General features: G+C 36.7%; 1 protein-coding gene across 4 annotated transcripts in view; it reads right to left on the bottom strand.

Moving 5' to 3' along the window:
* ESR1 (estrogen receptor 1) overlaps window positions 1–13255 on the bottom strand; it is a 156587-nt gene that overhangs the window by 74959 nt on the left and 68373 nt on the right. For 2 of the 4 annotated variants that reach the window (XM_057405859.1, XM_057405866.1), the window contains one exon: window positions 5447–5637. In XM_057405859.1, the coding sequence (XP_057261842.1) occupies window positions 5447–5637 (191 nt within the window). Of the gene's footprint in view, window positions 1–5446; window positions 5638–9395; window positions 9480–13255 lie in introns of those variants that run through there. The other 2 variants (XM_057405884.1, XM_057405876.1) reach the window with 2 other exon arrangements.

Genomic DNA, 13255 nt, shown 5'->3' with positions numbered 1-13255 from the left:
AGCCCTAAGTTTGCTTAGCCTGAATTTGCTTAAACCGTGAAAAATAAAACAGTATCTTGGATGTTAGCATCTTAAGTCACTGTCACGTCCATGCTGAACACAGTAGTTAAAATTCACTGGAAAAGTACCACATTCAAAATTGCTTTACTAGATAAAAAGAGGTATTGACTCTTGCCTTTCAATAACACCCAAGTTTTTGAAACAAGATCACCATCAATTACAGTACTGACATTAAAAATACACATTAGGAGACAAAGATCAGGGCATGTGTTTAACTCAAGGAGCTCTAGAGAAAAACTCCTAAACCACAAAAATAACCCAAAAGAAGTTTCAGAAGAACCTATCTGAACACAGGCTGTTAGAGCAGCCCAATTATGGCTAAACTCTGGTGGACTTTCCACACAGATTTTCTAGCCTTTGAACTTCCTACAGTCACCTAACCTTTCCAACTGGAACCGTGTGTTTTCCACCCTGAGACTGGATACTGGTTTGCACCACCACATTTATTGGCTGTGATGTTCCCTGTTAATCTCACTTGAGTTCATGTTTTGTAATTTTGATCTTTCTGCTGACAACTCATAGAATCAGTGTACAAGCAGTCTTATTAGGGAGTTTCTGTCTTCTTGGCTGCAGGATCTGCGCAGTATTTGCAGCTGTTATCAAAGAGATTACAAAAATACCATGAAAGCAAAAGATAGTAATGGGAAGTTAAAGGGAAGATCTCAGAAACCTCCTAAATTGACTATATGAAATTGCTGCACTGCAGCATTATCTAAACACCCACTTATTAGGTGTTAAAGTCTCTCTAAATCAGATGAAAATACATATATATTACCACTACTTCTAGCCTTAAAGTTTGAACTACATACTTTTGACGAAGTACAGCTCTATCATTGTGAAGATAAAACAATAACACTCAAAGTCTACTGCCAAAACTCTCCAACTTGATGATCAGACAAAGGCATAGCTGTTAAATAAAGTCCATGTTCAAGGTACAAAACTAAAATAATTCCCTACTTCAGGAATTCCTGCACTTTGGAGACTGCTATATCTCTGCAATCAACACATTAATGGGCAGGCCTCTGGAATACTTCAGCATGCCTATTCATTCATTCTCATATGCCAACCTGTTCTTTTGGACTGGTACTTGGTCCCATCATGCAGTAATTCTTAACTGAATATTTGTGAAATATACTAGATATTTGCTGAGCATACAGCTGTGAGAAAAGGCAGAGAAGGTACACCTGAAAAACATCAGAAGGGCATATGAAGGAGGCAGGGAAGTAGAACTAGGGATCTGTAAAATAATTCAGCAATTCTGAGATCAAGATACCCTCCAGTGTAAAGCATTACTACCCATTTGTTCTGAATCCCTTGTGATCCCACTGGGGGTTCTTAGCTTCACATATGCAGGCATTTATTGGATGCTTGTCAGAGATGGTATGAGTAATTCCCGCCTATCCTGTACCCTTTGGTGCCTATCCAAGAAACAAGAGAATTGGAAGGAGGGAGGAAGAGTGTGTGAGTCATAAGGGAATTTTTAATTTGTAAATGGCATTTTTAAGGCTGGTATTGAAACACTTCATCCAACCCTTACACCCAAATTTTTACAAGGCTATTACGGGTGTGGGGGGGATCAGAAAATATGCAAAAATAAAGGATTCAGAAGATAGAAAGATATAAAGCAGGAGGTGATAGAAACATTTTAGTTCACTTATGGTACCAAGGTGATGTGATTGTAACAATTTAACTTACAAGAACTTCCCACAGGAGAGAGATACTGCATGCTAAGACTAGTTTGTTGGCACTATTTAAAAGCCAAATTAATTCAAATTATAAATGTAATTTTTTAGCAGATGCAAAACCAAATCTTTAGAATAAGCAACCATTGTAAGAAAGCTTTTGAGCCCACAGATAAAGGCAAGACATCCTCTAAAACATTTACCTCCAAGAAGGTAGTGGGCTTTGTAGAAGGATAGCAGACAAAGCTTATATTGAAAGAAGACCAGCTTTGATGACCTAATGGACCTACTTGGTCTTAAAACCCATAAATACTTTAGTTGAGAACTACAGTGTGCTGTGATGTGACTGCTTATTACACTTCTAGATTCAAGTCAGTTGACCAAGTACACTCCTGAAGGCTACATATGCTGCACAAAGAATAAAGCATCCTTCTATCACCAAGCAACACAGTGTTCTTGGTGTCATGATTTTTTTTCCCCATGAAACATTATACACTAATATCAGTCTGTGCAGAGTTTTCTCAAAACAAGGTCCCAAATCACTTCTGGGACAAACTAACAAAATAGACTGACACAGGCAGCTTCAGGAGGCAGATGAGCTTTTCCGTCAACCATCTGTTGCTTAAACTAAATTGAGCAGTTACACGTATTGAAAGACGGTTACTGATCCAGGTTGCCTTTTAAGCTTTAACCGTTTGACAGCAAAGAAAAACAACTCTGCGTTTAAAATTCACAAAATATTTCCAGAACCATTCCAGCTCCCTTAGATGAAAATGAGGCTACTCATCTCCACATCAGGTAAGGTCCAATGTAGATGTGAGTTTTCCCAAAATTTAAATATATACTTGTGCAAGTAAGCAGAGATACCTTCACTGACAATAACAGGTACATAGGAAGGAAATGGATTACCTCCTACAGCTTGTTCATTGTTCCCATCTGTACCCACTTTTCCCTGTTGTTCCATTAAGGACCATATAGAATGTTTGACTACAGTCAATTAAGAACATCAAACTTCATTATAGCAATCCTCCTATAAAATCTCTGATGAGAAGTATAACAATGACCAATCACCTCATACTATCTATGTATTGTAAAATACAGGACAGCAAAGTACGAAAGTGGGGTTATCTTGCATTCAAAGAAAGGCACATTATAAAGAGGAACAAATATCTTTGCTGAAAGCATTCTGTGTTACTTTTGTTTATATAAGCAAGTGCTGTGCATCTCAGTACAGTTTAATCATATGATTCACATGAAATTTTTTACCCTTTTTTAGGAATGCATATCATATATATAATGTAGATATAATAATATTTAGTTCACATATTCTTTTACATATACATCTACACATCAATAGTATTCGTTCCTAAATACCTGATCACAACCTATTTAAGATTTTTACTGTCTAAAAGGCAAACGAGATGATCTCTCATATATTTTTAATCTAAAAATACTGTCATTTTCAGAAATTGGGCACATGTCCAACAAGAACATGTAATTGCTGAGGTAAAAACTGCTTCCAGATCCAGTGGGAAATTCAGAAACTCCCTTAACTCATCAAGACTGTATACCTATGTCTTCAAAAGTCCTTTAGAGGACTTTTCATACCATCTGTGATCAAGTGACCACATTTCTCTCACAAGTACTCACATTCTTGAATTACTTTCTTGATATTAGTGGATGTCATTTTTTATGATATCTGTTAACCACAAAAGAGGTGGATCAACTGGGGAAAGCATAGAGGAGTTTAATAAACAAGATCAGAAGTCTGCAAGGAAGTGTGTTTGTTTAGTCTAAAAAAAAGACTGAGGAAAGATAGCAGCCTTCAACTATGTAAAAGGTTGTAATAAGCCTTCTTCATGCCCACAAGGGACAGCACAAGAAACAATGTTCTTAAATTAGAGCAAACGTTACTTAAAGATCAAGGAAGTCATTTTATGGGATACTGAAAAATTAAGATCTGTATTTTTAAAGCTTACTTACTTCAAAATTTTGTCAAATTTAGGATTATAGCAAGAATTAAATTTACTAATTAGCATGTACTATAGCACAAATAGATAACATTGTGAGGACCACAACATTTGTCCACATGAAGACTAGGGCAAAACTGTCTAAGTGCTAGCAGCAAAAGTGTGGAATTAAATTAAAAAGTCAGATTAACTTCTTTCATAATGGCCAGAAGCTGAAGATCTGTGCTGTACAACTACTTGATAACTCTTAATTTTTCTTATGAATATCAATTTTCACTTTGTTGCTGACGCAGTTCAGTTCAAGTAAAGGGACAGAATTTTAAAATTCTAAAAATAACTCTGATTTAGTCAGGGAAAGTTAAAATGAAAAATAATGAAAAACATTCCATAAGGGAGATGTTCTCCCCATCTCCCAAGTGTAAGTAAATCATTCTGATGTTAAGACAAATGCATATCACACCTTCTTATTTCAGTGTTGCTTATTATTGACCTCTGGCTGCAACCACTCTGTTCTAAAATCATTTTAATGAGTTTGAAAAAGCAGAAATATAAGTAACTGTTAGCTAATCACTGACATGGAAATAATTTCATTAATGTCTACACCACAGCCAATCTTTCACTTATTTTTTTTTTTTTTAAGGTGAGGAAAAGTCTGAGTTGAACGCTGGAAGTCTTATTTAAGTCACTTCAGTTGTAGTCATGCTAGTCATGCAACAAAACAGGCAATAATCACACCTGCTAAGAGGCAAAAACTGTTCCTCACTATGTTCACTTCAAAAAAGAAAACAGGAATTTTTGTGCCCACGTTATCACCTAGAGATGTAAAAAAACCCTTATAGAAACCTAATAAAAGCATACCACTTTACCAGTTTTCTGTTTGGAAAGGAAGAAACCAGTTTTATTTTCTTCTCCAAAATATGACATAGATACTAAACAATGCCCGTATTTTCAGCAGAATCATATTTACTCCTTACTCAGTTTAGGAAGTGTTGAACAAAGCTAAAAAGTATTAATTCCACAGAGCGGCAGGCATTTAAATCAAGAATTATGTGGGTCATGGTAATTAACACTGTTTCTGTTAGATGACCTTTACTCCACCAGATACCTTGCACGGTATACTTTTAGCCATAACAAGAGTGTGAATTAAACCACTCTGCGTACGGTTCAAAGCCCTGCTTTGCTGACAGACACAAATACTATTTCATCAAGGAAACATTCTTTTACAATATTGATTCTCAAAAGACATCTCATATCTTCAAGGAATAGAGATTTAGATTGAACCATCCTGCTAATGGAGAAATAAATTAAGATTTATAAATCAATCAACATGAATTAATCTTCATCTGAGAGGCAATTCTCAAAAAAAGAAATCGTTTTGGATTAGAAGTTAATCTCAGAAAAGAGACAGGCATAGCCTGAAAGAATGGTCATCTTGGTCTAATACAGATTTTTAAATTAAATTTCTCATTGCCTCCATGGCCAAGCATACCTAAGCCAAGTAGAACACAGAGAATCTTTTCTTTCCCTCATGAATCTTGGACTAAATAACAATGTATTATATACCTGCTAGAAGCATTCACCTAATACAGAGCTAAAAATACATAGGAAAGCACAGTAACTGCTACTAAAAACCCAATAAATGTCATTGCTGTTGGCTCAGGCTGCAGTCTCAGGTAGCTCCATATTTTCCCCAAGAGTAAAGAGTAAAGGTGATTCAGTTGAACAGGTTATTACCTTGAATACTCCTTTTGAAAAAAGCTTTGCAGCCCTCACAAGACCAGACCCCATAATGGTAGCCTGAAGCATAGTCGTTGCAGACAGCACAGTACCGGGTCTCCTTGGTGGATTCCATGGACAGACTCCCTTTCTCGTTGGTAGCGGGCACCCTCTCCCGCATGTTGTGGCGCCTGTTATCAGAGGTTGGCCTGTTAACAGCAAAAAACCAAGCATAATTCTTTCAGTGAGCTTAAGTCTCATCCACTCCTGCAGATTGTAAGAAGAGCAGATCTAGTTGGACAAAAACCAATCTTTTATCACCCTCTGGCCTGTTCTAGCTGAAAAGATGTAGAACAAGTAAGGTACAGCGGAATTTCTCACAAATCAAGCTCATGTCATTAGATATTCTACTTTGAAAAATTAAAAAGCTATTTGATAAATTATCAATTTTCTCAAGACGTTAAAAAGGAAAAAAAAAAGAAAAAAAATCAACATTTATTTGCGTACTTGCTCTTTTCCAAAGCATCTGGCATGACTGCAGTACCAATAGGTAGTTTGAGAATCTGATGCAACAATCACTTAATGTTGCACCCGAATTTCCAAGTCACTTAAATTATTAACCCAGCTATTTTCAAATATTATTGCTTAATTAGAGATGCAAACTTTCCTTACATTTTCAAAGATATGATACTGCATAAAACAGTCTCTATTCTCATTACAATATCACTTTAATTAAAATTAGTAAGTGGTTTTAGCGCAATAAGAAAAGCCAGAAGTTATTAAAAATTGTTCCTGAGGAATTTTTGTTCTATTAATGTACATGTTATTAAACATACTAGAAATGCACATGATGGAGGTGTGCAGTATGCTGCTGAAAACCAAATGCATCTATAGGTAAATGGCAATGAACTCACATCTGCTGAATCTGGTAAGAGGTTATTATAAGTAGCTGCTCCAGGTGTGGTAAACAATATTCAAAAAGATGAGAGGATGTGAAATTACCAAGGGAACCACTCTGGTATTGCTCCTGGAAGGCAAACAGCTCTTGCAAAACATGTTTTCCAGTAAGAGTCCGCACTACAAATTGTCCAGGAGAAAAATACAATTGGGTGTGACAGCATCAGACAAGCTGAAGCATGAAGAATCCTACTGTTTACAGTAATTCACTTGCCATGCATGTTTTAATTGCTGGTTAGTAAACAGGTGGCTCTTATCTCCCCAGAATCCTAACATTTTCCCAAACACACGTATCCTGGTTTTGAGACCAGGATACTAGGGGCTCTCTCAGATTTCTTCCTGCATACCTTGTTTTGCCTTATACCCTTCTTCAGCAAAACATCCTTTTTTGATGAACTGAAGCATCTGGCACCAACAGTACCTTCCTGCTTCAAACAAATACTCCCCAGCAGCTTTCTGATTATTCCATGTACACTTACCTATCCTCTTTCATCTAGCCAAAGTACCCTGACATTTCCTGCTGCAGTCCATTTCAATGCCCAAAAGCTTTCTACCAGCGAAAGCCACCTGAATGCTCTCACATCCCCTTGAGACTTTTTATATATGATATCTGTCCCCAGATACAATATATTTCAATGAATATCAGTTACTAGAGAAACTTGATGCTTTCCTGTGTTAGACAAATTGCTACTGGCATCATTCAGGAAAACTGCATTTTTTAAGCCCAAACTTCACCAGGCCTTCTATGCAGGTTAATTTTGAACAGTTATTTAAATAATTTTTGTTTTCCTGGGACTTGTGCAAGGCAGAAGAAACCGCAAATGGTGAAATGCTGTCATGACGCAATTCTGGCTTTTTAGTGAGATGGGAAAACTGGAAAACACCACAGTTCTGACAATATGAGTTTAACAAACTAGGTCGAGAAAAAAATCCTTGCATATTTTATATGTTAAAATGTGAAAAGTTGAAACAATATCGTTAATAAATCGTTATGACCACAACACATACATTGTTCATGTAACTGCCTTTTCCAGCCCACCAAACCTAGGAAGGCTTTTTTTTTCTTCTCCGGGTCCTGAATCTTCCTTCGAATTTGCTTTATCCCAGTGCCCCATTTAATTGACTACTTTATTTTTTTTTACTGAGCATTGATCAAAGCTGCTGTTTCTTACCTTCTCCACCCCACTCTCCCCAGCCTGCAGCTAGATCACCCTATCCACCCTCTCAGAACAACTTTAAGTTAACCATGAACAAGGATGTTTAAAATATTTGAAGTAAACCAGCAAGCCAGTAACTGCCAATATAATTTTAACAGCACTAGACTACTCTGGTAGGTGTACGTGGCCACCTGATAAATATTGATAGTTTTTTACTGCATTTTTCAAAACTGTTAAATGTATACAATGTCATACAAGATAAGGTTCCCAAAATTTTCATATCAAAAAGAAGGACAAATAAATTAACATTTTTAAAACTTCTAACTTTTACGTTTTCTTTTTATAAAACACTAAAAGGAAAAAATTCCAAGTTCCAAAACGGTTACATATTTTTGCAGGTATGAAGTAGAATTCCAACACCACACACATATACCGTTCTATGGATAACTGTGTTTCTAGTTGGATACGAAAGAAAACAATTCAACAGGCAAAGGCAAAAAAAAGCAAAAGAGAGTAAAGAAATACCAAAAAGTATCAGTCACCATTTAGCCCAAATAAATTGAATTTCATCTTTTCAGAATATCTAGCTTTACTCAGATCAAGACTAGGTTCACAAATACTTTGCTATTAAAATTATATTTAAAAATAATAAAAAATTAATAAAAAGTAGACTGAAACAGGAAAAAAGCGCAGTATTTTTTCTATCTAGAATAGATAAGAAATCTCATGAAAAATATGCCCTCCAAAGAAAATAAAATACATAAACACTAAGAAGTAAGATGCAGTAAAGAGAGAGATATTTGGCCACACTGCTTGCAGGGAGTCTGTCCCACAGTTTCTGTCCATCCTCACACAGTGAGGCCACTTTTTCAGGGGAGGCTTCAGGCAGAGGCAATGAGACAGTGTGCACACTGTAAGCACATACAGAATCCATGGTGCAAGGGATCACAGACAAAGGAGCAACACCACTGCTCAAACCTCCCCATAGTGCCCATGCATTTCATATTCAACTTAGATCTCTATTGCACACAAACTTGTTGCATTAAAAGAGCACTATAAATCTTCCATCAGACCTTCACAAAGCAAAATGAATCTAAAGATAGCTTTGCTGGCTTCCCACCCCCATAATCAGTGCCACTTGAGCAAGGTTTTGCAAACTGGCCTAGCAGAGTCACCGCATTCAGGCTTTTGTGAATCACAGCAGGAAGCGCACTAAAATACCCCTAACACTATCCTCCCCAGACACAACATCCTGCCACCCCTTTCCATTTATACAATGGAAATAAAATCTGGTAATAAATAAGCTGTGGTATATATTAGAGTAGGTGAAGAGGAAAATTTGGGGGGAAAGGAGTATCCCAAAAACACAGAGCTTGCTAAATCAATAAGACATCTCAAGTTTCATGCAGAAATCAGCTGTTAGTTAGTACACATCACAGATCACTGATGCCGCGTCCTGACAAAAAATAGCAGTCTGCTCTTCATCCAGTTTTCAGTTAGGCTTCAAGGGTTAACCTTCTGGAGAACACAGTGCAACAACCTAACCCAACTTTAATAACTTTGGCAAGATCATCATTCCCAAAATACAATAGCAGAACCTCTTCAACAATTTCCATTGTAATCTATGCAAACAATAACAATGACAAAAAAAAAAAGGAGCAAAAGTTCTTGTCAACAATGTTTACCAAAGACAAACACAAATCAAAAAGAAAGAAAACCCCAAATAAATCCCTCCTTCCAAGTCCCGCACCAAAACAGAACAGATTAGAAAGCAAAAAAACCTCAGAATTTACTGCACATTTCCAAATGTAATAACACAGCAGACATACAGTGAAAAGTATTTTGGAACCCACAGAGTAGGACAAACTTGTCTTCCACACTCACTTTCTTATTTTTCCACCTATGCTGTGCTGAGTTTGCTCTTCAATAAATGTGGCAGCAAACAAGCCACCACTGCTTTAAATATTCACTCATCACCTGCAGCTTTGAATCAGTCAAGAGATCATTAACCCCTTTTTGACTAAAATAAAAAGAATATCTACATAAGGGAATTACAGTTTTGTAATGTAACCTCAGTTTTTTACATCACAGTAATCTGAGTGGCAGGTGATATGAATATAGGATAACCCACAATACACAATCCATCCAGCTGTGAGGTAAGGCCCAGTTTATTCGCAACACCAAATTTTTATTGGAATCTATCTGAAATAAAGAGATTTCACAGGGAGGAGGGTTTAGGGAAATGTTATTTAAGCAGTTAAAGGAGGCACCTGGAAATATTCTAGTTTTCTGAATTTACTTTCATACAAGAAATCTTAACCTGCAGATGCTAAATCTTCCTTACCAGAATGGACAGAAGTTCCCAGTATAAAAAGCCTCAAAACTAATGGCCATTTCAAAGGCAGAATGTTTTTCCACAGATTTGATTTATTATAACATCATTGATTATTCAATATGAAATTAATTAACCTGCTGCTAGAATGTGAATATCCATATGGGGAAAAACAGTTATGAAAGATTGTTTGAACAGAATTAAGTGCTTGGAAATACTTAAAAGACATCTCAAGAAGTACTGCAATAAGAATGACTAAATATATAAATAAACAGAAAATTCTGAAGTACATTAAGCACCTCAAAACTAGTATTCTCAGAAAACAGGTCTAACGAATCTGACAAAAAAAGTCACACCATCAAAATGAAAATGTTGGCTTTAAACAAATATTCCAAAAAGCCTAAGGTTGTAATTAAGCGACGATGTAGAGAGAAACTTTTACAGGGAGTTGTATCTCAAATGGACAGAATCACAAGGTATCTTAAGATAGATGGAACATTGGTAGGAGCCAGTATTGGCACAAGATGGACTACAGCAATGAAGGCGAGTTCAAGCAATGGGGCCAGAAACTGGCATCAGCCCTTGGCTAATCCACTATCAGTGTGAAGATCAGATAGGGCTCAAACTGAGACCTGATAGCAATTCCAAATCCATGTCTCTAAGCATGTTTCACTCACTGAGCTAAACTCTCTTCCTCTGCAAAACAGGATGGTTTCAACTATGCTAACAAGGGAGAAGGACCGTTGCACAGGACCTGCCTGCTGGGAGAGGTTTACCCGGCCAGGCCAAACTGTGCCTGGGAGCACGAAGCTATAAAGCAGTAAGAACCATTGTGCTGGTGTTTACACCCATGTCCTGGCCTTGTTCATGTAACCAATATACACGCAGTATTTTCTTGTTCCACAATCACCAGTTTATTTCCTGATTGCCAAGTTAATGTCTCTGGCTGCAGCACCAAAAATTACAGTAATAAGCATTTCCTGTAGACAATGACGTTGTCCATTCCAGCTTAGTGCCTACCTCAATAAGAGCGACATGTAAGCTCGTCGACAATTTAAGCATAAACATAGCTGTGAAAGTTTGACACTCCTGAGTGAAAATAAGCTCTAGAGTGAGAAGGAGCTGCCTGTAATTCAGATCTCTATATGGACTGCAGGACCAGACCATTCTCTTCCCTTTCCTGTAGCCTTGCACAGCTCCCTGTGCTTTCACAAGTCTTTCCACTAGGGGAAATACAGGGTGGAACCAGGAAGGCCACCAGAGCAGAGCTGCATAGCAGCTGTGACAACAATGCAGGTGGAGACCTTCATGCTGGAGAAATGCTCCTCTGGTCACTTCAACTCATTCATTTCATGAATTTGGCTCATTTCTTCTCCTCCAAGGTTAGTGCAGGGCCATCTTAGCAGGACTACCTGTGTAGAAGACCCTAAGCTAGTGTAGTGAATGGATGAGGTGAAGAAATAATTGGCATAAAGGAATAAGAGTTGATTTGAACAGAAGATACATGTGAAGGCCAACGAAGAAAAAAAATGGCAAGAAAACCACCTAAAAACAGGGCAGTTCTCAGTTCAGGAAAAAAGATAAGTGATCAAAGAGACATTTAAGAAAAAATGAAAACATACAAAAGTTGAATAATAAAATAAAAATATTAACAGTATTTCAAAAGGTATCAGAAAATGTATTTTATAGTCAGAAGACTGAAATGTTTTCTTTCGAACTAGAATAAAATACAATTTTATTTGGTAACTAAAGTAAAATAACTTAGAAAAATAACTCAGTATTGGCCAATAAATGGTACTGTTGAGGACAGGCTCTGTCAACATAAAAACAAAAGCATATCTTCTTAGGTCATCAAACCTTCCTATTCAACATGAAATTAAACATTTCCTTTGGCATGAGTTTTATCAGCTTACTTCAATCTTTGATTAATTTTAAAATGTGTGGTTGAAATACTAGATTTTGATATGCCAAAACAAAACCATGCCATGTGTGAAGAAACATCTCCCCTAAAGCTATTTGCTGAAGTCAGTGTATATTCTCACATCCTTTCAGTCCTTCTCAGTTCTTCATTTTTAACATTTTTTTTCTTCATATCTGTCGCTAATATTAAAGTCTAGAGAGGTATATCTATTCACAGTCACTATGTGGTCTATAGCATCTCCAGCCACATTTCCTGGAGGTTCTATTGATGGGAAAGGAAGGGAGCCCAAGCTCCTCGTTGACATGCTTAATACCTGAATTTGAGCATTTTCAATATTTCCCTCTCCCATACTTCCACTCCTGGGATTGGTTTCCCATGATTTCAAATGTGAGCTGATCATTTTGCAGCTGCTCCCCTTGACAACATGGAAGTTTACCCACCTTTTGAAAAATGCAGAAGTTTTTCTTGGGGATGGCAGGGAGGTGGGGGATAGGTTTAAAAGAGGAAAGAGCTCAAACTATCTGTCGGTTCAAAAGGTCTGAAATTTAAATTCATACAAAAAAAAAGTGAATACTGAGAAATTGGTTCTCTTACATTCTATTTCTCACTACTATTTCTCACAATCTAAGCTACAACTCACAGTCATTTGTATTACTCTTAAGTCAAGAGTGGTGGTGTCACCGTACATCACAGTGTAGCCCAGAATTCGATCATTTCTGAAGTAATGGAAATTTTCTGTTTGCCTTTTTGTTCTTTTTCCCTTATGCACAAAAGGTTAATAATTTCTTTCTGTCCATAAGGTGAACTCAGAAACACCCACACAGATGCTTTATATGAATACACATTAAAAAAGATTAAGATTTTAAATATAGCACATGGCTGCCCCTTGCAAACGCAGCTGCAACCTTCATTTATCTCTTTTGTGTGTATGTATGTTATCTTTAATTATATGGCCATATTTTTCACAGGGTAACAGCTCATCAGTGTACAGAAAAAAAAAAATATATATATAAGGAGCAGCTATTCTGTCTTTGCTTTTTTTGTTTTCTTTTTTTTTTAATATTATCATTCTTGGCTATTTGGTGTCTGGTACCTTACTCTCAGCACACTATACAAATTCAGCTACAACATCAGAAATAATTTCCTTTCACTTTTTCCATGGCACTAGAGCATGGTTGACAGGTGCTAATGAATGTATTTTCCAATACTCTTGTGAGTTGAAAGGATAAAAAAATGAGGCTGAGAGAGATTGAGGTCAAAAGTATATACTGAATTATGTGCAACCTAAGTTTTTTAAGTACCCACCATTAAATAACATTTTGAATGTTCAGAGTGCTACTTCCCTTGTCTACAATTGCAAGGGTGAATGTTCAACACTTACATAAATTATCCCGTAGGACTTCTATTCAGCACAAAGAAAATTACAATACAATATGAGAATACTTGTGAGGAGTTTGATT

The sequence above is a fragment of the Pezoporus wallicus genome, unplaced genomic scaffold, assembly GCF_028554395.1.
Source record: "Pezoporus wallicus isolate ANWC-B61680 ecotype Strahan unplaced genomic scaffold, APGP_CSIRO_Pwel_v1 contig_3817, whole genome shotgun sequence".
Classification (NCBI taxonomy): Eukaryota; Metazoa; Chordata; class Aves; order Psittaciformes; family Psittacidae; genus Pezoporus; species Pezoporus wallicus.
The sequence above is the reverse complement of the archived record's forward strand: the minus strand, read 5'-3'. Positions and strand labels throughout refer to the sequence as shown.